The sequence below is a fragment of the Musca autumnalis genome, unplaced genomic scaffold (assembly GCF_047663935.1).
Source record: "Musca autumnalis isolate F117 unplaced genomic scaffold, ASM4766393v1 scaffold_3, whole genome shotgun sequence".
NCBI classification, from domain to species: domain Eukaryota; kingdom Metazoa; phylum Arthropoda; class Insecta; order Diptera; family Muscidae; genus Musca; species Musca autumnalis.
Genome location: NW_027411866.1, coordinates 23,927,908 through 23,954,017, shown reverse-complemented (window position 1 = coordinate 23,954,017; position 26,110 = coordinate 23,927,908). Strand labels below are relative to the sequence as shown.

The 26,110-nt window shown below is 35.1% G+C and overlaps 3 protein-coding genes across 3 annotated transcripts in view; 1 reads left to right on the top strand and 2 right to left on the bottom strand.

Moving 5' to 3' along the window:
- LOC141398104 (uncharacterized) overlaps window positions 1-22,690 on the top strand; it is a 28,268-nt gene extending 5,578 nt beyond the window's left edge. The window contains exons 7-12 of the mRNA XM_073975333.1: window positions 19,310-19,824; window positions 20,043-20,114; window positions 20,362-20,904; window positions 20,963-21,058; window positions 21,122-21,982; window positions 22,055-22,690. Of these exons, the coding sequence (XP_073831434.1) occupies window positions 19,310-19,824; window positions 20,043-20,114; window positions 20,362-20,904; window positions 20,963-21,058; window positions 21,122-21,982; window positions 22,055-22,385 (2,418 nt within the window). The 3' untranslated portion in view covers window positions 22,386-22,690. The remainder of the gene's footprint in view (window positions 1-19,309; window positions 19,825-20,042; window positions 20,115-20,361; window positions 20,905-20,962; window positions 21,059-21,121; window positions 21,983-22,054) is intronic.
- On the bottom strand, window positions 15,242-18,787 carry LOC141398814 (uncharacterized). Its single transcript, XM_073976515.1, has 6 exons — window positions 17,776-18,787; window positions 17,639-17,710; window positions 16,989-17,576; window positions 16,836-16,931; window positions 15,917-16,774; window positions 15,242-15,850 (listed from the first exon to the last, which is right to left on the bottom strand). Exons 1-6 carry the CDS (start codon window positions 18,318-18,320, stop codon window positions 15,385-15,387), a joined length of 2,625 nt encoding a protein of 874 aa, XP_073832616.1. The 5' UTR covers window positions 18,321-18,787; the 3' UTR covers window positions 15,242-15,384.
- LOC141398829 (uncharacterized) lies at window positions 22,572-25,400 on the bottom strand. The gene is made up of 3 exons (XM_073976534.1): window positions 24,936-25,400; window positions 24,362-24,607; window positions 22,572-24,308 (listed from the first exon to the last, which is right to left on the bottom strand). Exons 1-3 carry the CDS (start codon window positions 25,286-25,288, stop codon window positions 23,426-23,428), a joined length of 1,482 nt encoding a protein of 493 aa, XP_073832635.1. The 5' UTR covers window positions 25,289-25,400; the 3' UTR covers window positions 22,572-23,425.
- Between the last annotated feature and the right edge of the window lie 710 nt (window positions 25,401-26,110).

Genomic DNA, 26,110 nt, shown 5'->3' with positions numbered 1-26,110 from the left:
AGTAGAAGAACTTACGTGTCAAAAGGAATAACTAGGAAAAAACTGCATATAGCGCATCAAAATCGAAAAAAATATATCGATGTTTACATAATTTCTGGATTTATGGTCAGTAGCAGCTTAACTATTGGGAGTTAAACCAAGTAACCTTTCGCAAAAATTTTCCAAATAATGTTCTCAGCAATTCTTCAGAAAATTTTGAACAGAATGAAATACGCCGCTTTTTTCACGCTCAGTTTCATGTCAAAGATTAAAGGCCAATTACTACCTAATTCAAATGCTGCCTAATTAAATTAAATTTGTAGTGAAAATCTGGAACTATTGACTCACTACCTCCAATGTCTCTATAGACTCACTACATCCAATGCATGGTGGAATAAGAAGGTGTTACATCGATAACAATAATGGGGCCATTTTCCACACCAAACGTCAAAATTTGTTCATTACTGTGAATTGCTTGTTTACCTTTTGTATGTAATTTTATTCACAATAATGCATTTTGACAACTAGTGTGATAATCAGCTGTTTTTGCCGTTCTACCTGTATTATTGTACCATTATCCAATGTCTATACTGACTTACTACCTCCAATGCATGATGAAATAATAAGGTGGCGTAAAACGACCAGCTGACTGGTTTCAATCTGTCAATTTTTTTGTTATTGTGAATGAATTGTATGAAAACGTAAACAAACATTTTGACATATTGAAGAATTTTCAGCCAAAAAGAAGTTGTTGTTGTGCTACTTACGTGACCTGTTAAATAGATCTTGCTCCAATGTCAACACATGGTCCCTCAGCAACCACTGACTTACTACTGACATACTACTTCCAATGTCACTACTGACTGTCGAATCACACGTTCATACAAAATTTCTATAGGAAATTACATGATTTGTCTACAGTTTGTCAGTAGTATTGTTGACAATGTCAGTAGTAAGTCAGTATAGATTCACTATAGACACATCCTACAGGGTATTTGCCATGGTGGAATAATAAGGTGTAACGCCAAAAACAGCTGATCTTCCCCAGCAAAAAAGTTTGGAAGAAGTGCAATGCAGAGTTATGATTTCAATACATCTTTTGATGCAGTCCACACGGAGTTATGAAAAATGCAATCCGCTCGATACATTTTAGAAGCACTCGCTTAAAGATTCCTAGCCAAGCAAGCCAATTTTTTGATCCCTACAGTCGCAGTCTTTTTTTTTCTGAACACAAGAAAGAGTGTCTAAAATTATAAGAATTTGTTTTAAAAAATACACTCATACCTCGATTTGCGTTAATAATTGGTTCCGACGCAAAGCGAAACAACGCAAGTCGCAACACATGTTTCCACATGTTTTGAATAACTTTTTCACAAAATTCGAAGTCAGAAATATTAGTTATTAATAACGCAAATCGAATCTGTAGCGCAAATCGAAGAAATCTATTATATTTTTTCTTAACGCAAATCGAAACAAGGCAAATCGAGGCAACGCAAATCGAGGTATGAGTGTAAAGAAATACAAACTAAAGTTACGAACATTGCTGTAATTCACGAATCGCAAATTATTTTTTAAAAGGAGTTGGAGTTTTTTTTTTTGGAAATATGAACTGGAGTAGGAGGAAAAATGAAAAACCATTTGGATGATGAAACAATATCAGTTGCGGTGTCACAAAAAGCAGAGCAAGTAAACTCTGTTATGATCAAATTTAATGGAGAGTTTTTATAATTTGTATTAGTGTAATAAATTTAATATTCTTGTTTACACGAATAAGCAATGTATTTTATTTATTTTGGGATATTTGCAATGGCTTGCATTTTATAGCATCTTTAGACTGCATTTAAATTCAATCCAAAACACTACATCAAAGGCTGTGATTTGGATCGAATATGCAGTGCATCCTAGCTGTGTGCCGTGGAAGCAAAATGGAGTGCATCCTAGCTGCGCGCTCTTTTGTAAAATTCATAGGTGAATTCATAGGAAAAATGTACTCCAGCGGCAATTGTTCTAATGATTTAACTGCATCCGCGGATGCAAACTTTTTGCTGGGTCATACCAGTTGTCAAAATGCGTTATTGTGAATAAAATCAAATACAAAATGCAAACAAGCAAATCACAGTAATGCATTATTGTGAGTAAATTTGACGTTAGACATTAGAGTTGTATAGTTCATGAACGAACTAGTTCAATTGAACGATTCATTGAAAAGAGCGTATGAACTAGATCAGTCGATATAGTTCAATAGCTCACTGAGCGCCGACCGAAAGATCCACAAAGAACGATCAACGAATGAACGATTCACAATCTAGTTCAGCATGTCATTCACATAAAGTGACGCCGTCCTCTGTGCTAAGTGACGCCTTCGTAATGTAATGTGTTTTGTTTATGTTTTGGATCAATGTGAAGTGTCATCCCCCATTGTAATAAAAATAAATTTTACATAAAGCGCATTTTAAACACATCGTATCCCTTCATCCAATCCATTACCTATTCAATGTGTGAAACATACATAATTTCTACAAACACACAACGTAAGATTTTTGATGATGAAATTGAAATTACAATTTTTTCGAAGGATGTTTTTTTAACCTAATCTTTCTTTATGAATGGAATAAAAATATCTAAATATAATATTTTTGTAGTTTAATTATACTATTCTAATGTTTGTTCCTATTTGATGTATGTATGTGTTTTCATCAAGAGAAAGATTAAGAGCCCGTGAACGATTCTGATCCGAATGATTGAACTGGATAGTGAACTATGAACTAGATTACTGAACTAGTTCAGTTAAAAGAGCTGAGCTATTGAACTAGATCTTTCAAATGAACTAGATTGTACAACTCTATTAGACATGATTATAGCGATCATTAATACTCACGTAGGGAGCTTCTCACGAGTGAGTTGCAGCTCACTTCTCACGTCTCGACCTATCACAAATGACAAGGGAGGAGCGAAAAAAGTGAAGAGTGGTTCACAAGTTTGAAAATTGGAAATAGTGCCGCATTTTGTGAACCCTTGAAAATATAATTTGCGTTGCCATATCGTTATTTTATTTACAAATAATTTTGCAGTAACTAAATTCGTAATTTTTTTATAAAACATTACTTTATTTTAAATTAAATTAATATTTCTAAAACGAAAAATAATTTTTATCAACAATGCACTTTAAAAATACTTGGTAATTGATAAAAAATATTAAATGTTTGATATGTGGCAACATCTGTAACAGCTGTTTTTTTTTTTTTTTGACAGATACATACATACATATGTAAAAATTGTTTATTTACGCTCGAAGAATTTCTGCAATTAGCAAAAAAGTGAACAAAAACCGTTTAAAGGTCATTAAATGGCAAAAAGAAATGAAAATGTTTAATATTGCATTTTGAATGATGTGCGAAACGACAAACGCTGAGGAATACAAAGAAAACCAAGCACCTCACTGGATCTTTTGTATTAGTTCAAATGAAGTTGTGAAAGATCCCATTTTCAGCATTTGGAAGGAATTTCAAGAATTGTAAATAAATACAATACGTGAAACATCCGATCTTTTCTCCAGCAATAGGACCAATTATATGAATGCTAAGTACAATTCGTGAAATTCGGATCCTATTCAACATTTGAACCAATTTCATGGATTTGAAATACAATTTCTCAATTTTCAAGAAGGTTAACCCTGCAAAAGGCTATAATATAAACATGCCCTTTCTATTGTGGCTTGTTCGTGGAATATGCCATGCCAAGGTGGTGGTAATACCATTCCACTGGGTTATTGAAGATGCCATCCCAAATGATTTGGATCTTTTAGGGGTCACAGTACTGTAAAAAGAATGGGCGTAGGTGGTAAAAAGGTGACATATAACTTGCACTCATGCTTGAATAAAATCTTTGGCATCGAATATTTTGCTGGGAACCTTAGCGAACAAAGAACAATACAAAGGCACTTAAGATATGTCACTTATCATCTTGAGTGGCCGCAAAGTTTGGAAGTACCTACAAAAAAAATTTTTAGAAAGGTGTTGCTCCTGATTGGATCCTCTTCCATTCCTGTTTTCGTCATATGATTCTGAACCGCTTCCCATATCTGAAAAATGTTGGCCAACTTCAACTCCACCTCCAAATTACGCCAAACTCGATTGAGGTCTTCCTTGCATCATTGATACACGGATGAACATGTATAGTTGCCAAAAGAATTTCTAATTGTTTTTTATTTGTTACCTTTAACGTAAAACACAAATAAATACAATTGATTATCATTGCAAAAGATTCGTTTCTTGTCGATTTTTTCTATAAAAAATGTCCATAGTTACATTTTTTTGTTCAACTCACCTTGATTTCTGTAGTGAGAGAAAATTGCCTCACATTCTCACTTTTTTGACATTTGTGATAGCTACTTTTCTCACGAACGTGAGTTTTGTTCTCCCTTATGATGTTTATAATAAGGGAGGAGGCGAGAGTGAGAAAACTCACGGTGAGATGATGTTCATGATTGGGCTGGATTTAAGCTCTGTTCCAGAACTAAAAAGTTTTTAAAATGTTTACCACTTTGACACATTTTGCGTTCCCGTACACAAAATTTATATGAAAATCGTTTACGACTTTTACAACTTTTACCACTTTATAAAGTACGGGAACAGGCCATTAATGTAACACCTTTTTATTCCACCATGGTTTCTACCTTAAAGGCCTAGGTACGTAAACTGCCTCGCCAGCTTGCCTTGCTTGCTTCTGATAAAATAATAAAAAAGAAAAGGGCAACGCAGTTCGAATTTTGTACCCTTATGTACTCAGGGCATAAAATACTAATTTCTTGTACAAGAGATATTTCAAACAATGTTCAACAGGCTGTTTATTTTAATATTTGAAATTTCAATGCATTGCTGATATATTTATCAAATTTCATCTGAAAAATGTGATAGAATGTGATGGTGCGAAATATACAAGATAAAGGAATTTTTAGATATATTATCCATTTTGAGGCAACAAATGCAGTTTTTCAAGGTGAACTTTTCTCCAAATATTTTCTTCATGATCTTATCTACAAGTTTGCTTCAGAGGTTTAAACAAGATTCGAATTGGTTTCAGAGATATTGCCACGATTTGGAGTAGTTCAAATTCTGCATTAAATGGTCTTTTCATAGAAAATTTGTTTTTGAAATACTCGTTAATCAAAAAATAATATTATTTATTCATATTTATATTGCTCTTGTAATATAATGCTGTATTTCTTTTGGAATAGTTTAAAATTCTTTCCATTTTTGGAGTATCAAAATTCAATTAATCAAAATGTTTTTTATTTAAATTTTTTACTTTATAATTACTGTCCCTTTTTTATACATAGCATGGTACAATAATACAGGTAGCATTATCATGCCAGCTGATGGTAACATAATGTGTCAATTGCATTGAATTGATGTCAAATTTTGACATCTTATGTTGCCAACAATTGCCGATGCGGCTACCTGTGTATTTGTACCATGATACATAGTAACCAAGGCCTATACAAGGTCGCCCAATAAGCTCACCTGATTATTATGTTTGTTGTCAAAAACATTATTGTGATTTAAAATACAAAGAAACTCAAATCACAATAATGTGAAAATATTTGTAATCTGTTATTTCAAAATTTTCTTTGTCGTTGGCATTGGCACAATGATGAAAAATTATTATAAGGTGGCGTAAAACGGCCAGCTGATTGGTTTCAATCTATCAAATATTTTGTTATTGTGAATAAATTGTATGAAAACGTAAACAAACATTTTGTCATATTGAAGAATTTTCGGCCAAAATAGAGTTGTTGTTGTGCTACTTACGTGACCTGCATGGTACAATTAGAAAGGTAGATGCCTCAGCCCAGCTGATCGAATCTAAAACGTCAAAAAACTATGAATTCGCCATGAAAAATCAAAACAAAAAACCATATGATTCGGTAAGTGAGAGATAGCATGTCTACACTTTAGAGACAAACACAAGCGATAAAAAGAGACAACAAGAGACCATTTGGCGAAAATTTTGACAGATTACATTACAAAAAAAGTTGCTTTGTTGTGGCAATTCGACGATGCATCTACCTTTCTTATTGTACCATGGTGACCTGTTAAATAGATCTTGGCACAATTACACAGGTAATAGTTTCACACTAGCTGTTTTAATATAAGAAAATTCGAACAGCTGGTGTGATATCACTACCTTGGTAATTGTGCCATCCATAGTAATTTTTTGAGTAGTTTTAATATCCCTCCCTTACCATATTTAAGCTACTTTATATAATATTAAATTGAACATTATACTGTAGTATACAGTATACAGCCTTACTATTCACTAATTTCTCCCGATGTTGTTGTAAATACAATATAAACCTTATAGAATACATTTACTCTGTTGGGACCATGGTTGGGTCCATAAAAATTATAGCAAAATTAGATGTTCTTAAAATTATTTGACCTCATACCTACCTCTGTATGCCATGAGATTCCATTTTTTTCTTGAGGGTTTTTACATTGCAATCTCTATTTATTCTTATCTTTGGAGTTATGTCGTTTATGCCTGAGCATCATATGTTGATTATAAGCCCGGTCTGTATTACATTTGTATGTGCAAAGTTTACATGGAAATGCACGATTTTGGTCGTGTACAATGGCATGTCTTCGCACACATACCATTCTACTGAATTTCTTGCCACAAATGTTGCACGTGGGAACAGTACGGGGATTTGGTAAATTATTCGAGGATAATTTTGAATTGACATTTTTGGAAAAGCTGGAACGAGGTTTAAAATCTATAATTGCCAAAAAATCAAATTAATTGTCAATTCTACACATATTGACTTACCCCATATTAGTCTTATCAATATTGTGCGCACTGACTCCATCTTTACTCGTTTCGACGTTTATTCCATGATCGAATGCTATGGGCAGTCGGGGAACAGTCCGGGGGTTTGCTAAATTATTCGAGGATAATTTTGGGTTGACATTTTTGGATACGCTGGAAAGAGATTTAAAATCTATAATTGCTAAAAAATCAAATTCATGGTCAATTCTACAGATATTGACTTACCCCATATTAGCCTTATCATCCTTACTCGTTTCGACGATTATTCTATGATCGAATGCCATGTGACAGCTATATCCATCATGTGTATCATAGTGGTATTTACAAATGACACAGACAAATGGGCGGAACGTGTCATGAAGCTTAATATGTTTCTCCAAAATATATGATGTATTAAAAGTTTTACTGCAAACATTGCAAGTGTATATTTCTTTATTTGTTATTGCTTTCTCCTCTGCTGCTTGTCTCAATGCCAGATTTACATCAGACACTTTGTTGCTGCTAGATTTTTGGAAACTAAAAGAAAGACAACATAATGAATGTTAGCTTTGGTAAAAGAATTTTATAGCAACTGATTTTTTTATATTGATTTTTTAAATAAATAAAAATAAAAAAATAAATTCACGTGTTGTCTTTAAATTTTGAATCATTAAGGTGTATAAATTACCAGACATCCTCGATTTCCTTTTGTTTAGACGTACAATCATCTTCGTTGCTGGTTCCATAAATCTCGCATTCTTCATCATCTTCTATTTTTATATTCAAACTTTCATGTGGCAGTATTAATTCGCACCCATAATTCCCATCGTTTTCTTCCACATTTGGTTCCGTTTTAGTAATAACTCCCTTATCCTCTAGGGAATCTTCCAGCTTAACTGAGTTACAGTAACCGGAACTGAGACCATTTGCCAACATTAATTGTTTATTAGATTCTATACATTGTTGCTGGAAACGATGGCAATAGAGTAATTTATTTACACATTCTTGACAGATTAGTGAGGAAAGATTACTCTCCGTTCTAATCTTTAGTTGAGGAACAATATTGTCTAGCATATCTAAAATTGTAGACTCCTCCACCTGCCCTTCCATACATCGATCGTAGTAAATGTTAAAAAATGTTTGCAGGTTTTCATCATTTTCACTTGTCAAACAGGTACGGCACTTATTTATGTTGTTTATTTGCGAAAGATTAGTGCTTAAGTTTTCTAAAATCTTGGTCTCCTCCACTTTGATACAATCAACATGTTGATGTTGGTTTTCATTCTCATCATTCTCACTAACAAATCCTACATTGGTAATGTTTACGGACATCTCTTCTGCGATGAATAGGCTTATTTTTTTGGATTCTTCTAAGCGACTCTCCGGTATAGAGACGACAGCCTGTAAACTTGGCGATCCTCAGAATTCAGGGTATATTCAAATCAAAGATTAGCGGTTGTATTCCATATGCAGTCCTCCGATAGCACGTTTTCAACCGCTTCACAAATTCCTTGTTGCTACTCTTATTCTCTGTTGTTCTGCTTATGAATGGGCTAAAAAGGTAAATAAATTTTGGTAATTTAATCTGCAAAGTTTGTTTATTTTTTTGTATGCGATTTCATTCACAATAATGCACCCTTTGTCAGTCAACAATTGATGATTAAAATAAAATTAATAAGAAGAAGCATTGTTTATATAAAGCGGGGTACACACGATCAGTTTTGACTGTCGATTTTTCGTAAATATCGATAACTGTCAAACTGTCCAGCAACACCAAATTAATTAAGTAATTTTTTATTTGAGTCTTCTTCTTTTCGATGGTACAGAGAGATACAAACTGAATGATTAACATGAATAGGATTGTTAGAACTGTTGTTGTCTTATTCTAACTCACTATGGAATAATGAATATGCTACAATGCGAACTGTGAAATATTAACACAAAAGAGAATAAAGAATGATAAAGCAGAACAAGGTTTGCTCCCGACCTCAGCTGTGACGAACAGAGCTAAAGTGTCTGCAGAATAATAAATATAAACAAAACAAAGTAATAACAAAACAACTAAAACTAGATAACAATATCGATACTGTAAAATTATGACAACAGTGCTTGAATACATAATAAATGTAAGTTCAGTGGAATTAAAGGTATCACAGATGGATTTAAGTAATAAAACGAATGCTCAGCAGGAGAGCTAATACATATACTATAAAGTAAGTATAAGTTGTGTTAAAGAAAATAGAATAACAACGATATTTAAAATATAATAAAATATTAATGAAAAAATAATTATCCTCTATGGGATCCAGGTACTGTTTTTGTGTAGAAGTGTGGCAGTGTATAGTCGCCCGTATCATCGTCAGGAGGCTCATTGAGGATTCCTACCGGCGATAGATAAGACGATTCAGACCAAGAAGTGTTCTTTTCCAGATCGTGTATTGCGCTTATAAGGGGATTTTCATGGGTGGCCAGGTTTTCCACAAACTTCCTGTGTTGTTGTTGGACATACTTACAAAATGGAACAACTTTAGAAGAGTTGTAAATGTAAGTGTTTGAAAACTTCTTATTTTGAGTTTTATAATGTTTGTTGATACATTTTCTCAGGACCTGTCTTTCCAAAATTTCCAATTCGTTGGCAACTATCGGGGAAATAGAAAACCAGATTGGAAATGAATATGAAAGTATGGATCTGACAGCCACTTTATAGAACAGGAGTTTGGTGTTTTGCGGTAAGTAATTGCTGTTGAGTATGTTTGAAAATCTCCCCAATACTCCTTTTACTTTTTGTATGATGGAGCGGGCATGACTGTTGAATTTCATGAGGTTATTGAAATTGACGCCAAGGTATTTTATGGATGTTTTGAGGGGGATTTCTACTCCTTCCAGAGACAATTTCAGCTGCTTACTTTCAGGAACAACGTTTCTTGGACCTTTTCCTGATGCATTACGGATGCAAATCGCTACCGATTTTGAAGCGTTAATGTTGATACCCCATTGGTTGTAATAATGGTTAATGATATTGAGGTGATTCGATGCAAGTCCCAGAGCGGCAAACGGTGAGGGGCTATGAGCATAGATCAAGCAGTCGTCTGCGTACAGGATCGCTTGAGAAGATTGATGTGTGTGAGGGAAGTCGTGAAGAAAAATGTTAAATAAATATGGCGCCAAGATGCTTCCTTGGGGAACACCACTTCTCACAAGGCCCATTGATGAGGTTGAATCTTTGATTTGAACCAAGAATTTTCGCGATGTGAAAAAACTTGTCATTATTTTGACGATGTAAGGGTCGGTGCCCAACTGGACTAATTTATATAGAATTCCGATGTGAGAAACGGAGTCGAAAGCTTTCTGAATGTCCAGAGAGATGGCAACAGTACATGATTGACTCCTTAAATGCGTTGTTATATCATCGTGGAACTTGAGAAGTGCATGTTGAGTAGAATGTCCAGGTTTAAATCCAAATTGGTAGTTTGGTATTGGATCAATAATAAAATCGCTATTTATCTTTTCTTTCAGCACTGCTTCCAACAATTTCCCGACGTTCGACAAAAGGGAAATTGGACGAAAATCATCGACATTACAGTTGGATGTTTTCTTTTTTATTGGGATGATTTTGGCGATTTTCCATTGCGTGGGGAAGTATCCATTATTGATACAATTGTTGAAAATGCAGGTAAGCATATTTATGGTGGAAGTCGGAAATTTCTTGATGATGAAATTTGATATTCCATCCGGACCTGACGATTTCTTTGAATTGATATTGGCAATAATGCTTTTTACATTTTCAGATGTGATGAAATGCAACGTATCCGGATTTTGGAGAGAATTGAAACTATCGTCGAATGAATATATATGTGATGGTGTTGAATCAATACATGAATGCACTCTGGAGCTGTACATATCCATGTCATGTAATAATGTAGTTCCTTCAAATATCGACGAGTAAAAACTTTTAAATTGATCTGCAATTTCATTGCTATTTGTTATTATATTGTTGCCTTGTTTGATTTGTTGACAGAACGGTGACTTGTTTTTTCCTGTAACACGGGATATTTCCTTGAAAGCGGTCGGGCCGGGTTTAATTTTTTCCAGTCTTTTTTTAAAAATTTCAGCAGTTTCAATTCTGACCATTTCCTGGATTATAGTTTTCAGCAATTTAATTTGATTTGAGAGGATGGAATACTCACGGCTAGTCCTGTTGCCTGAACGGTGGAAGATACGCTTGAGATTACGTTGCCATTGATGCTTAATTTTAAGAAAATGTTTAATTCTATCTGAATAGGGCAGTTTTCCATCTTTTAATTCAATTTTCTGTGAATGCAAGTCGTGAATACTCGAAAATTGGTTAGTAAAGACGTTGATTATATCATCTATTTCCTCATTCTGCAGGTTTCTGTTAGTATGCGGCATAATTTGGCGAGAAATTACATCCATATCCCGGCTAAAGCTGCGCCAGTTGGTGTTTTTATAGGATGTGAAGTATTGAGGCGAATTTAGGGCAATACTGTCACAGTCAAATTTGAGATCGAGCTTAATAGGGAAGTGATCAGAAAATGTAGGTTTACTGCTTATGTTGAAGTTAGGATTGCTTCTATTAATAAGATGGGAACTGAGTAAAAAATGATCCAGAAATGAAGAGCCATTTGGATACGAAGGGCTTGAATCAGACAATCTGATTACTTCCATTGAATTGTTGTCCAGCCAGGATCGCAGGACTTTGCCGTTTGAGTTTTCGTATGAATCACCCCAAACAGGACTTTTTGAGTTGAGGTCTCCTCCCAGAATGAAACCATCATAGTTGTTTGAAAGTTGAATTATATTATTCAAATCAGCATCGAGTCTCTGTACAGGATAGCTGCATGGAATATATACTGACCCCAACAGATAGTTATTGGATGAGTAGTTAGAGGACGTTTCTATGCTTATGAATGTGGTACTTATGCCCAAGTCTGCTGTGTTGACTCTTTTATATTGAATTGAGTTCTTGACAAAAATTGCAACTCCGATGGATGAGTTATCGTAGACGAATGAATATCCGCTTATTTTAACCCTCGTATTGATTCTCAGATGGCATTCTTGAATAAAGGCTATATCAATGTTGTTGCGATGTAATATGTTCTGCAGTTCTAACTGCCGACTTCTATCGACCAGAGATCGAACATTGAACGTTAAAAATTTTAGGGATCTATGATCCATAATTTGACTGTACTTTTCTAAGAAGCGACAGAAATTGTTTTTTCGCTTCGGCCTTTGATAAGTTTTTATACTCCTTCAGGAAAATTTGAATTTCTTGCTCCAAAGTGAGCTCCTCTGGTTCCAGAAATAAGTTGGCAAGTTTGAGAAAATCTTGAACTATTTGAGGTTTTTTGATTATTTTCCTTTTGAATTGGGGGGCAAGCTCTGAAAAGACTAGAGAATGCTTTACCGGGTGACACCAAAGGCATGTTTATTGCCTTTGAAACATTGTTTTGAGCTTCAAGTTTGTCTTCCATTGCTTGGGCCATCTTCTTTTTCCTTGCAAGAAGATATTTTTTATACGAGGGACAACCTCGCCAGTTTGCCGGATGACCGGGTTTGCCACAGTTTACACAATGCGGATCAGAAGTGTCTTCCCTAGTTCTTTTACATTCCCTTGGGGGGTGTTGAGTATCACATTTGACACAATTGTAAGCAAAATTGCAATTCCGTGAAACGTGTCCCCAACGTTGACACCTGTGACATTGAATTTCGCCTGACTTCTTTTTGGGTTTCTCCCAGGTTATACCTTGAAAGTAGATTTCGTCAATATGTGTAATATCCCCCATTTTCTTGCCGGGGAGCAAAGATACAAGAAAAAGACCGGTCTCCCAGTTTTTCTTTATTGATGCTGGAGTTCTGAATTTTGTAACACTGGCAACCGTATTTGGTACCAAAATGTCGAGTTCTTGCTTTATGTCTTCCTCACTATAATAAGAGTAAAGACCGCGAATGATCAGTGAGACTCGTTTATGCTCCTTTGGAGTGAAGGAATATGACTGAATGTTTTTTGCTTTTAAGACGGCCATCATTGAAGCATGCACATTTGGGTCAGCAAAATATAATTTGCTTTTGTTTTTGTTGGCGTTTTTGATTTTAAAGGCATTTTCTGGGACTGAAGCTTTCAACGTCTCCGTCAATGTTTTAATGTTGACATTAAAAACAAAGATGGGAGGACACCATGATTTTTTTGATTTTGGAATTGGATTAACCTCTTTCGGTTCTTTGGTTTTGGGTGTATTTGAGTTTTTTTCAGGAGTAGAAACCCCAATGTCAACGTCTGCCAAGGCACCTAAAATACCAAATTTGTTCTGATCTTGAGGGTTATAGTTTGCTAACCTCAGAGCAAGATCGGAAACATTTACATTGATTGGTGATGATGCGACATCTAATCGCTGTCGTTTGCGCTCATTTTGTTTGATGGGTTTTGTTTTTGTAATTGATGGATTTGCTAACGCCGGTAGAGAATTGTTGGAAGTTGTTGCAATAACTTCCGCGACATCATGATCCATGTCATAAGGGTTTGATTCAGGTTCCTCCATTGCAAATTAATGCAATGGAAAGCCTGTAAACTTCGTTTTTTAATAAAAACGGTGATATTTAGAAATAAATTTACTTCGATGAAAACAGTACGTGTTGTAGGTTTCAAGGTTGCCACACTTTTCCTCCAGCAACACCAAAATATTTTGTGATTGCCTGTGGTTGTCTTATAGAGCTGGCAAACCATCGATATTCCCAACATTAGATATTTTCGATATAACGTTTTAAAATATCGATTGCTATCGATATTATCGTTAAGTTGTCATCACCATTAATTTGGAAATGAAAATGGCGGCAATGTCAATGATTTTCTTGAAATTTTGCACAAGTAGTTCACAGAAATGTGAGGGAGAATAAACAATTGCTTTTATTTTATAAAAAATAATAAAATACATTTTACTTTACCGAAAAATGTGTACGTGTGACTACGGGCTTACTTTCTCACACACACATAACCGAAAAGTAGCGAAATTTCTATTTATTTCAATGAATTTCAGGTTAGGGGTTTTTATTCCGATAATATCGATAGGTAAAACTATCTATCGATATTGAATTTTTAAATAACAATCGATATTATCGATAGTGCCATCGATTTTTTGCCAGCTCTGTTGTCTTATCTTGTTGTATTTATGTCCAAAGATATATATGGTCTGTTCCTTTACTTTTAAAAATGGTAAAACCGGCAAATGTAGTAAAAGTTGTAAACTCCTCCCATATGAATTGTATGGTGTCAGAAGTAAACGAACGCTTTTCGAGTAAAATGTGGTAAAACTTGAAGATTCTTGCACGTAAAGAAACAGAGCTATATGGTGTAATATAGCCATTATTGCGTCATTTCTTCTTCTATCAATAGTGCATTGATAATATTGACCTATGTCCAGTAGAGAGACTCAACTTGGTTCTTTTTATTTTTACTACATTTAATACCCCGGTTACACTTAACCGGGTAAACCTACTAGGTTTCAAATGTCAATTACATAGCGCAAACGTCAAATAAACCCGGCAAAAAAAACTCGAATGTAACCGTACTATAAATGCTTTAAAAAGACAATACATGGCACAATTATAAAGAAATGTCAAATCCCTTTATGAAAAAAAAATATTTTTGTTGTAATTTCCCCAACAACATAAAGAAAATTTTTGACATAACATATTCAAAATGTTACAATACCACTACCTGGGTAATTGTGCTATGGTTATAACATATGTTTTTGACATCAGGTTGTCTGTATACCAAAGTGACAATATACATGTCAAAAAGCATATGGTGTAATATAGCCATAATCAATAGCATAAAAGCATGCCCTTGTCAAAATATCCCTCAGTGTAATGTGGCCGACATATCCTGAGTATTTCAGCCATGAATGTCCGGGTTCGATTCCCAGGACAGGCAACATCAAATTTTCTACGGTGGCAAAATATCCCTCAGTGTAATGTGGGCTACATTTTCTGAGTATTTCAGTCATGTAAAGCGGGATACACACCATCATTCAAAACTGACAGTCAACGTACTTTTAGGACATTTTTCAAGTAAATGAAATCGTATGTTTAGCTAAAAACGTCTGAAATACAATATTTAAAGTATTATTTAGAGATTATGAAAGTAATTATTCAGATAGACTTTGATATTAACGAAATAGACATCGATGACTGTCAGTTTTGTTGGTCAGTGTGTACTATGCTTAAAACTTCTCTACTAATGTTGTCTCGGCGATAAGCAGTAGGTCCCATATCATTGAGTCAATAGGAATCGGGGTGCAGATATGAGAGAAGTCTCCCTTGTCCCTTCTGGTATGTTTTTGGAACAATTAAAATAACAAGCTTGTAATAGTTAAAAATGATATATGGACCCCATGTTAGCAAAAGCAATTAATTATTGAATGATTTAACCATTCCCGCCTTTTAATATTTATACATGCTATGTTTATTGCCTTAACTCTCATGGTTAATTAATTTTATAAAAAGTTCTTATACATAATTAGCTTATTTCTATAAATAATATAACTAAAACTTAGACTACTATTCTTAAAATTATCTTCCTAACTAACAACCATCTACGAGATTCATTTCGGAAGGAGTTGTGGTGGTATGATTTGCATTTGTTATGGATAACATTAATTCATTGCTGCTTGTGTGATTCGCCTCTATGTGTTGTAATGGAATCTCCAAGGCGGCGTGTGATTGCTGTTGCTCTGATAATTGTCCAATACTTTGTATCTTTTCCTGATTATCTTTTATGAAATCTTCTCGCTGCTGTTCATTGTCTTGGTGCATATTTTGTTGCAGGGAATTTTTATAATGTTCCGATACATGTTGTCGCAATTCTGATTGATATTTAAAAGCCATGGGACATTCGCTGCACATATAGGTATTTTCACCCACATGTGTACGTAGATGTTTGGTCAAGTCACCACTTTCGGCATAAGCACGATCACAATATTTACATTTATAAGGTTTTTCACCGGTATGGGTACGCATATGCCTGCGTAAATGATAGATTATTGCAAAGCTATACAAAAATTAAAAGAAATATGAATTAAGTATAAACTTAAGTTTCATAATCAATTTCACTTACGTCATACTACATTGATCGCACTTAAATGGCCTTTCACCCGAATGCAGCAATTTGTGTTTCTGCAGCGAATAGGATCGGGTAAATCTTGAACCACATATATCGCATACATGCGGCTTGGCATTTGTATGTGTTGATGTGTGTTTACACAAATCCGAACGACAATTAAAACGACTTGGACACTCTGGACATTGATATTTCTTCAAACCAAAATGTCTTTCCATATGTTGCCTTAAATTACTGGCACTTCTAAATGTTTTACCACATTGTGGACACAGATATGGAGATTCGCCGCTATGTGTTCGCATATGTTCCTTTAGGGTATTGGTGTAACCGAATTCCTTTTCACATATAAGGCAAATGAAATTCTTATTACCTTTGTGACGATTTAAATGTTCCACCAGATGAGCATGCAGCACAAATGTCTTATCACATTGATCACATTTGTGTTTCTCCACCTCGGGATGTTTATTGGTAATGTGTTCGGTCAGGGATCTTACAGACATGAAATTACGCTGACATGTAGTGCAAGGATAATTAACATCACTGTTGTTACGTGTGTGTATTTGACGATGGGCTGAAAGTGACGCTTGTTTCTCAAAACGTCTTGGGCAGTCTGGGCATTTGAAACCATCTGGGCGAGATTTCATCATGAATGCACCAGCATTTTCGTTTTCATGTTGTACCATGTGAATCCTTAACAAATTGGAGGTAAAGAAACGATAGTTACACACATTACAGGCATGGGGTCTTTCCATGGAATGTACCGGAAGATGGCGTTTCAGACGATAGGGACGATCAAAAACTTTACCACAAATATCACAAGGGAAATTTCCATTTCGGCGGTTGCGGGCACTGGGTCTGTAAAAAATTTGAAATGTTTTAAAAGGGTGTAAACACATAAATTGTCATGGGACCCTACTTTTCTACTTCTCCCACACCTGTATCCACATAATCAAGATCTGGATTGTATTTGGGTTTTTTGCGGCCTTCTTTTCCCACAAATTCGTCATCATCCCTAAGAAATGTTTGTCCAACTCATTATTGCCGTAAAATTTTTAGCATTCCAACTTACTCTGAGTCATCATATATTTCATCCTGATCAAACCATTCATCATCATCATAATCTTGCAATGTGTCGAATATTTGTGGCGTAACTTCAATTTCATGTTTTACATCACCCTCAGAAACCTCTTTATCTGCCTGGATTTCCAATAGATTTTCATCTTGTTTGGTGGAATCTTTTCCTTCTCCATCCACTTGTATTGCTTCTTTTTCCAATTCCATTTCATTATTTTGTTCTTCCTTGAGTTTATTAATTTTACCCGAGGGTCTGCCACGTTTCTTGGCATTAGGATTATGCGCCACCATATGTTGGGTAAGTGATAATTTTTTCCAGAATGTTTTTGAACAAATGGGGCATGGAAATTCTTCACCCTTATCTGCATCATAGACTTCTTTATGTTTCAGCTGCATGTGGCAACGGTAAGTTTTCTCCGTAGCAAAGCTTAGTTTACAAATGTCACAGGGAAATGCACGATTGTGCTGATGTACCTTACTGTGTCTTTCCAGACGATATGCCAAGCTGAATATTTTGCCACATACAGTACAGGTATGAGCAGGTTTATCTTTTGATTTTCTGCCGGCAGGGTTTCTTGGTTTCCTATATCAAAACATCGGAATTTAGTTTTGTATTGTTTGCTTTATTAAATAAACTATACATACTCTTCTGATTCTTCTAAATGACTTCTTGTCTTTCGTAGCTTTCTTTGCTTCAACACCGACAGCTTTTCATTGCTGAAATGGGGAAACAATTGTTGAATTTGTGGTTTTAATTTTGCTTTATGTTTTAACTGTTTTACCTAGAATCTGTGTCGCTGGAATCATCCTTCTCGAAGCCACCACCGGCACTACCTCCTCCTTCGTCAGCCAGCTCATCCTCCCACTCCTTATCGGATTTCAAACTAAATTCCAAATCCTCGGCATTTGTTATACATTGATAATTCTCTACTTCCTCCTCAAGTTCTTGTTTCAATTTAACATCTTCCACACCCGTTAAGGGATCCAGCAGTACATTCATCAATTCCTGTTTGTCCTGTGCCTCGTTGTCTTGCACAGCTTGTGAACTATTGAGACATGCCAGCAAATATTTATTCGATTCTATACACAATTGTTGAAATCTATGGCCATTAAGCAATTTATCCACACAATTTTGACAGACTAAACGTGGTAGTATATTAATTTCCTCCTTTATTTTTATTTGTGGTACCATGTCGTCCAACATATCCATGATTCGAGCTTCCTCCGCTTCTATGTAATCGTCAAGATTATAATAATGCTGGTTTAATTTCTCATTTCCCTGTTCACACAAACATGTACGGCATTTTTGTTGTGGCGGAGAAGACATTCTTTTTAGTTTCTATTTGCTTGAATTATTTAATTTCTTAATATTCTTGTTGGAAAGAAAGAGTCCTGCAAATGTTTATTTCTTATAATGACTCTTCTTCTTCCCTGAACTTAGTTGAGAGTGAGTACAAATTCACAATAGTTATTTCACATTTCCCAGCAAAACTCAAGGCACCATTGATTAGGGGGCCTTGATAAAAAGGACTTTTACAACATGGAATAGTGGAAATTGTCATGGAATCGGCAGTAGGAATAAACAGTTTAACATTACCATTTATTTAATTGCTCTCACTCTTTGTCTTACTCAATTCGATAAAATGTTTTTTCAATTACCACTTTTTAATTAATTCACAATGGTAGATTGTTGCATGTTAACCATTCAGGTTGCATTTTAAAGATTTCAAGAAGAAGACAAGTTTATTTTGGCAGTTTTGTTTTGGCTACTCATTTTTATTGTTTAATCTCTCTTGTGTACTTATTCGTGTCTTCAATGAACTCTTATTCGCCAAAGTGAACCATGTGGTGGAAAATATCTGTAATTTGTCCAGCAAGTGTCGTTGTAGATATCCTTTCGGATAACTCATTGATTAGTTAAAATATTTATACAGGCATGTCACAGAAACGAATTCCGATCGAAAGTGGAATTGATTCCGTATTTAGCTTCTTCAGAAAACGAAAAACGAAGAATTTTTCGGAATGAAACCACTTTTGATATTGCAAACGGAATTGTATTTTTATTTTGCTTAAATCTGCCACTTTAAAACACTCTAAAAACACTTAGAAATGATTAAAATGTTGTTTTATTAACAAATTTACATTTAATTTCGCATTTAAAATAAATAATTAAGTTTTTTGACTTCACAAAATCGATCGGAATCTGAAGAAGCTAAGACAAAAACGATCGAAATGAAATTTCGGAATTGCAACCATTCCGATCGGAATCTGTGACATGCCTGATAATTAAAAAAATAATTATTTAATACATTTTAAAACGCCATGTCTCGTCCAAAGCTCAAGAAATGCCGTACGTGTTTAAGTGAAAATCAAAATGAAAAATTCTTTCAACTCGCCGAATATATAGAAGAGGAAGAAGCTCGAATCTTGGATATATTGAATGATATAGTACCACAAATAAGAGTAAAGGAAGAAAATAAGCAACTCCCTCAACTTGTTTGCCAAGATTGTTATGACAATTTGCTTAACGGTCATAGTTTTAAACAGTTATGCATAGAATCAAATAATCAATTACTGGCAAGTTTAAAAATCGCAGCAATTGGAAAGGGAAGCAATGAAACACCAGGAAAAAGAAGAGAAAGGCATACTTTGGTGGATTCTTTGGCTAAAGCAGATGAAGATAATGACATGGATCAGAAGTTCGATACAGATAATGACAACTACGGCACAGATTCTGAGGAGTTAGAAGAAGAACCCTTTAAATCAGATAGTGATTGGGAAGCTGAGGTAGCCAAGGAAGCTGTTGACAATGAAAGTGATTCTGATTCAAGGTAATATTGGAAACAAATTTCTAACAAAACAGTCCATATCTACATTAGGCTATTTTCCTTGCGGCAATTGTCAGTTTGATGGAAAGAGAGGTGAGGAATATGGTACACCTTTGCATCTCAAAACCCTCTACCACCGACAAACTGACAATTGCCGCAAGGAAAATTGCCTAATGTAGATATGGACCTATATAATACTTAAGGGTTTATTTTTATTTTAGCAATGAAAAGTTGTCGCTTTTAAAGCAAAGGCAGTCGGGAAAGGCTATACTTCATACAGAACAACCAAAAAAGTGAGTATGGTACAAAAACAAATTTTATGTAAGAGGAAATCTTGTAGGGAAAATCTAGTTTGGCTCAAGTACATATCGTCTGAGCTCAGGTTTTCAAAAGCAAATCTAGGGTGGAACCTGAGACCTTTACATGTCCACTGGGACAACTGGTTGTGCTTACTTATATAGTGATCAGGAAACCATTGGAGGTAATAATCCAATCATTATTAACATTTTTTTATTGTGTTTCTATTTTTAACCCCTTCAGGAGAAAAAGATATCCTGAAAGAAAAAAGCATCCCTGTTCAGTGTGTGGAAAATTATTTCGTACTCCATCAGATTTACGGGCCCATGTCGGAGTACATGCAATGAATCGTCCATTTCCCTGTGATATATGCAAGACTAGCTATGCTAAGGAGGCAAATTATCTAAACCACATGGCAACAAAACATAAAGAGGTTTTTGATGATCAGAAGGGCGAAGAACATCCATGTCCTGTTTGTTCAAAAATATTTTACAAGAAAATATCACTTTCACTGCACATGGCCACCCACAATCCCAATGTCAAGAAAAGAGATAGATCTTTAGAAACAAAATCCATTGATGACGAAGAAAATGATCCGAAAAGAGATGGTAATCTGACTGAATTGCAAACTGATAAACAAGAAGCTGTGGTAAAACATGAAATTGAAATTTCACCTGAAATGTTATTAAACCCCTTGGAAGATACTACTGATGATGATCAAGCCAATGTCGATAATGATGTCAATGTTGCTTGTTTTGACGAGGATCAGGAAAGTGATGATACGGAGTAAGTTTTTCATTTTGGCCAATGTTGTCGTGATAAACAAGTTTTTTTCTCCCCACAGCAAAGAAGATATACCAAAAAAGAGAAAACATCGCAAAACACATAATTTCAATCCAGATCTTGATTATGTGGATACTGGCATTGGAGAAGTTGAAAAGTATGATTCAAAAAAGAATGAAAGTAGTGTGTCATTTATAAATTGTTGACCTTCTTGTTTCAGGCCCAATGAGCTTTCCCGTCGAAATGGCAATTTCCCCTGCCAGGTTTGTGGCAAATTCTTTGATCGCCAATATCGTTTAACACGTCATATGCCCGTACATTCCATGGACAGGCCTCATGCCTGTGAATTGTGTACTTATCGTTTCCTTACCCCTCATTTACTTAGAATCCACATGTTTCAACATAAAAATAAAGATGTTGTTAGTTTTTTGATGCAATCTCGACCCGAGGGTTATCAATGTCCCGAGTGTCCAAGACGTTTTGAGAAACAAGCTTCCCTCTGGGGCCATCGACAAATACACAAACGTAGTCAACAAGATATCATCTATCCCTGTACTGTGTGCCAGGAAAAGGTCATGTCTGTCAAAGCCTTAATTGAACACATTACAACCACCCATCCAGAAATGGAAAAACACCAATGCAGTCAGTGTGAAAAATCATTTGTATTACGCGGCCACTTGGTGGAACATGTGAATCGTCACAATGGCAATATGAACTTTGTTTGCATTATATGCGAAAGGGAATTCCGTTATACTGCCACTCTTAGGGAACATATGCGCACTCACACCGATAATCGAATGGAATACCTGTGTCCACATTGTGGTAAGAAATGTAAAAGTGCCAGCAGTTTGAGCCAACATGTAAATATTCATTTGAATCTTAAGAAATATGAATGTCCACTGTGTCCGAAACGTTTCAATAATTCAACGAATCGCAGCCGACACATGATAAGGCATAGAGATGAAAGACCCTTCGTTTGTGATATGTGTGGTTCAAGTTTTAAGAGAGCCAATAGCCTGCAGATGCATAAGAAGACGCATACGGGCGAGAAACCATTTAAGTGTGAAAAATGTGACAAAAGGTAAGTTGGTTAGGAAGTAGAAATATTTCCAAAATTTTAATCCCCATTTTCTTGATATTTTCTCATCCATAGTTTTACCGCTATTGGGCACATGCGCAGTCACATGCTTACCCATACTGGTGAAAAGCCCCATAAATGTGAATATTGTGAATTAGCGTATGCGAAAAAAGGTGACCTGACGAAACATTTACGAAAACATTTGGGAGAAAAAATCTATTCCTGTGAACAATGCCCCGAAAAATTTAAATATTATGCAGAGCTGCGTAATCATTTAGAGGAACATTATAGAAATTCACAAAACGTTACCAAAGAACAAATTCAAGAAATATCCAAGGACGAGCCACAGGAAAATTTGTCAAGTAGTGGCAATCAACAAGAAGATGAAAAGGATTTAAAGCAGTAAGAAGGCGAGGAGGACGACCATGATCACTTATCGGCAGCAGGAGAAGAAGCACAAGTCGATGCAAAAAACACATATCAAACAAATAGTGATCAGTTAATGTTGAGCATGGCAGATTCAAATCACACAACATCTACACCTCCTATCACTTCTGATATGATAATTAGTTAAGAATACAAATTTGAAAACTTTTGGCTATGTACATACATATGTATATTTGTATGTGCTATAAAAATTATGAATTTGTTATTATTTTTAACAACAATTTTTATTTTAAAAATAAATTATACTATGGATTTAATTTAAAATAACTTTATAGGTTAGAGACATCAAAGAACAGATAACCTTTGTCTTTTAGTAACCGCTACCAATTTCTTTTAGACCTCGAAACATCTGAAAGGTATGGGTAATGGGCCACTAAGCCCTCAACAGCAGCCTTTGGGGTGTCGGTAAGAACCTGTATGTGTGTTAGAAAGATTTCAAAACATCAACGGAGAGCATATAACGGCTGTCGGAATTGAATACTGCTCTAACAAAATGTTCACATTTTTTTTTTTGAGTACCTTTTACGAATCGCCATTCAAATAGCATAAAAATTCAACACATCTCTCTACAATTTATTTGTTCTGCTCAAAGGAATAGTTCTGTTCATTTGCAATTAATTAATCGAACGAAAGGTGTCATACCCTTGTTGGGTGGCCACATCATCATCTATTCATCAATTGTAATAAAAAAGCCAACATGGCCAATAACTTATATTCAGGTTAGTTGTTGTTGTAGCAGCATAAACACCTACATAGAACACAACAATATAGAACCGTAGGTTTGATGCTGGGTTGGCAGCCGCTGGCCGAAACACTATGGTTTCGGGTCAATCCGGTACGAAAGAACCCGCTGACGTGTGATTGATATTCAGGTTAGTCGGAAGTTTCATTGAAACTTTTAGGAGTTCTTAGATCAAGTTTCCCACCGCAGCGACTTAATGATATTACTAGAGTATGGAACTCGACCCTAGGAACTACTCTAGTGTGACCAAGGACTTATTAGTCATAAAGAAATCCCATTATTGGATTTTGAACACATGCGACAACATGTCTTAAGGCCTCATTTTGAGATGCTATAGAGGTGCTACTACTGGCACCACCTTTCCTCTTCTTTGCCGCTTCTTTTTTCAAAAATCCTATATTATATTCTCCCTTAAAGATTCTATAAAATATGGTATAATTTGTACTACCCAAATTCTTTTGCTCACAATCGGCAACATATTCTCTGTAGATATTTGAAATACACATATTAGACTGCAGAAAATATTTTGAAGAATTTGAACTAGCCGACGGTTGACCATGTCGTATTAGTAAGTTATCAATAAAAGTACGTATGCCATCTTTAACAGCCTCATCTAAACGTATGTGATTACCATGTTTACCTCTTTTATCTTCTTCCAATATCGTATCGGCTACCTTATGTTTTTTCTCCAACACTGTACTTATATTACGATCATTTATATCTAAAGTGTTTTTAAAGAAGAGTTTACAAACTCGCACCCGTTTATCACCGCCATCGATGCGAAAGTAAAATGCATTATTCATTATGCGAGGTTTCCGTTTCCGATTCTCACGAATATAACGATATTTTGGTTGTATTGGTTCTGTATTATTTGCAATATATTGTCGTTGTTTTTCAAGATTTCCAAGGTTCCAGAAATTTTCGAAAATGTGTCGCCTTTGTTCTTCTGTCAGTTTGGTGGTACACTGCAGCTTGCACATTTCTGTGCAAGGTTCTTTGAACTTTCTTTCAGAACGTACTTTTATCTCTGGTGTACGTTTGAAGTAAGCCTTTCCCGAATTTCTTGCCTTCTTCAGAAGGTTACTTTTCCACAATTCTTCTTTTCGTTTGCGACAAGTTTTTCGTTTAATTTCTTTGCAGCTGTAAGAGGATTGGAGAGTAGATTAAACTAAACATTTTCAATTGGAACTTACTTTTCCATAATGTCAAGAGGATTAGGTTCTGTTTCTACGTTAAAGTTGAAGGATCCTTCACTAATTCCAACCTGACCGTAGGAATTTTCAATTTGATCCTTATTTGTGGCATTATTCTCTTGGCCCTCCCTTGTGTTGTCTTTAATTTTGCTCTTTTTCCGATGAAGGGTCTGATGTGCCCTTAAACGTGACATACATTTGAATGTTTTACCACAATCCTCACAAGGAAAGTTCAAAGATTCGATGCTGAAAACCAAAAAAAGGAAAGGTTATGTTGATGGAAAAATTTTAATTTTGGAACAAATCTCGTTTAAGTGCACCTCTGGGATCGGGCTGGACTTTTTCCCATATGCAGTACTTTTCGACGCTGATCACAACGATATATTGTTTTTCCGGGGGAAGTCCATACATCCCGTGATATGGGGGGTCTTGACATTTCAGAAATATCTTACTTTAACACCATTGCTTATGGGCACCTCTTGGTTCGGGCTGTATGGACTCCCTCGTTAAAGCTATATATTTTTGTGATTATTAAGGCCACTAATTATTATTTGCCGGACATTTGGTAATTTACCTTATTACATTGTTAACTTTTGATCCTGTCAAATTACTTGACGTTGAATCGTGTTCCAACTGTGCTGGCTGTTCTATCTTAACATTCGCCATTCCAAAATGTTGTCGCAAATAATTATCTGTTTCTAGGCATAGTTGTTGGAATTTATAAGATGTCAATAATTTATCAGAACATGCAGTACATATTAAGGAAGAAAATAGAGGAGCCTTCTTAATTTGCAGCTGTGGAACAATAGCAGTTAACATATCCGAGATTCTATGAGTTTCTTCTATATAATCGGAAAATTTATAGAAATAATAATCTTGTTGCATGCAACAGCGGCACTGGAGGCTTTGTGGAATATCGCTGGACATTTTGGGAGGTTTCACGAAACTAACTTATTTTTTTACTTTCATTCTTTTTTCGCGTAAACAAAGCAAACATTGATCAAACTTCTGTTTTCATTTCCTTACTGATGCTGTTAACAGCGACATAGCAAAAAAACGCCAAAATTGCTAGCTTTGGCGCTTTTTGTCCCACTATGTTTTCTTTGGTGAATAAGAGTTCAATAAATGATGGGAAAATAAATGGCCTGTTCCCGTACTTTATAAAGTGGTAAAAGTCGTAAAAGTTGTAAACGATTTTCAATAAATTTTGTGTACGGGAACGCAAAATGTGTAAAAGTGGTAAAAATTGTAAAAACTTCTTAGTTCTGGAACAGAGCGTAAAAGAGCAGATTAAGATGAATACCCAAAACAAAATTGTCGATGGAAGTACTGTTGACACTGTCAGTATAGATTCACTATTGACATTTCCTACAGGGATTGTATTTGTTCTACCATGGCGATTCACATACAGCCTTATGATCGTGTTTAGACATTCAAACTGGAAAGAAAATTTTTCTTCTCAATTTCTTTTAAAATTTCCTTGTTGTTTAGACACGAAAATCATGTTTGTGTCAATTTTATAATTTTTCTTATTCTTCTTCACACTCATTTTCTCTATGCGCCGTTCAAAAACAAAGCCAAGGCAAAATTGTAATGAAAAGTAAAAATGGACGTGTGTGATAAACAATTAATTATTAAGGGAACCCTTGAATTGCATTTTAATTTTGATATTTCCACTTTTTCGAATTGTTTTTGCTTAAAAAAATAGTTTTTCCTCCAAATGGTTTTTTTCAATTGTCTCCGCTGTTG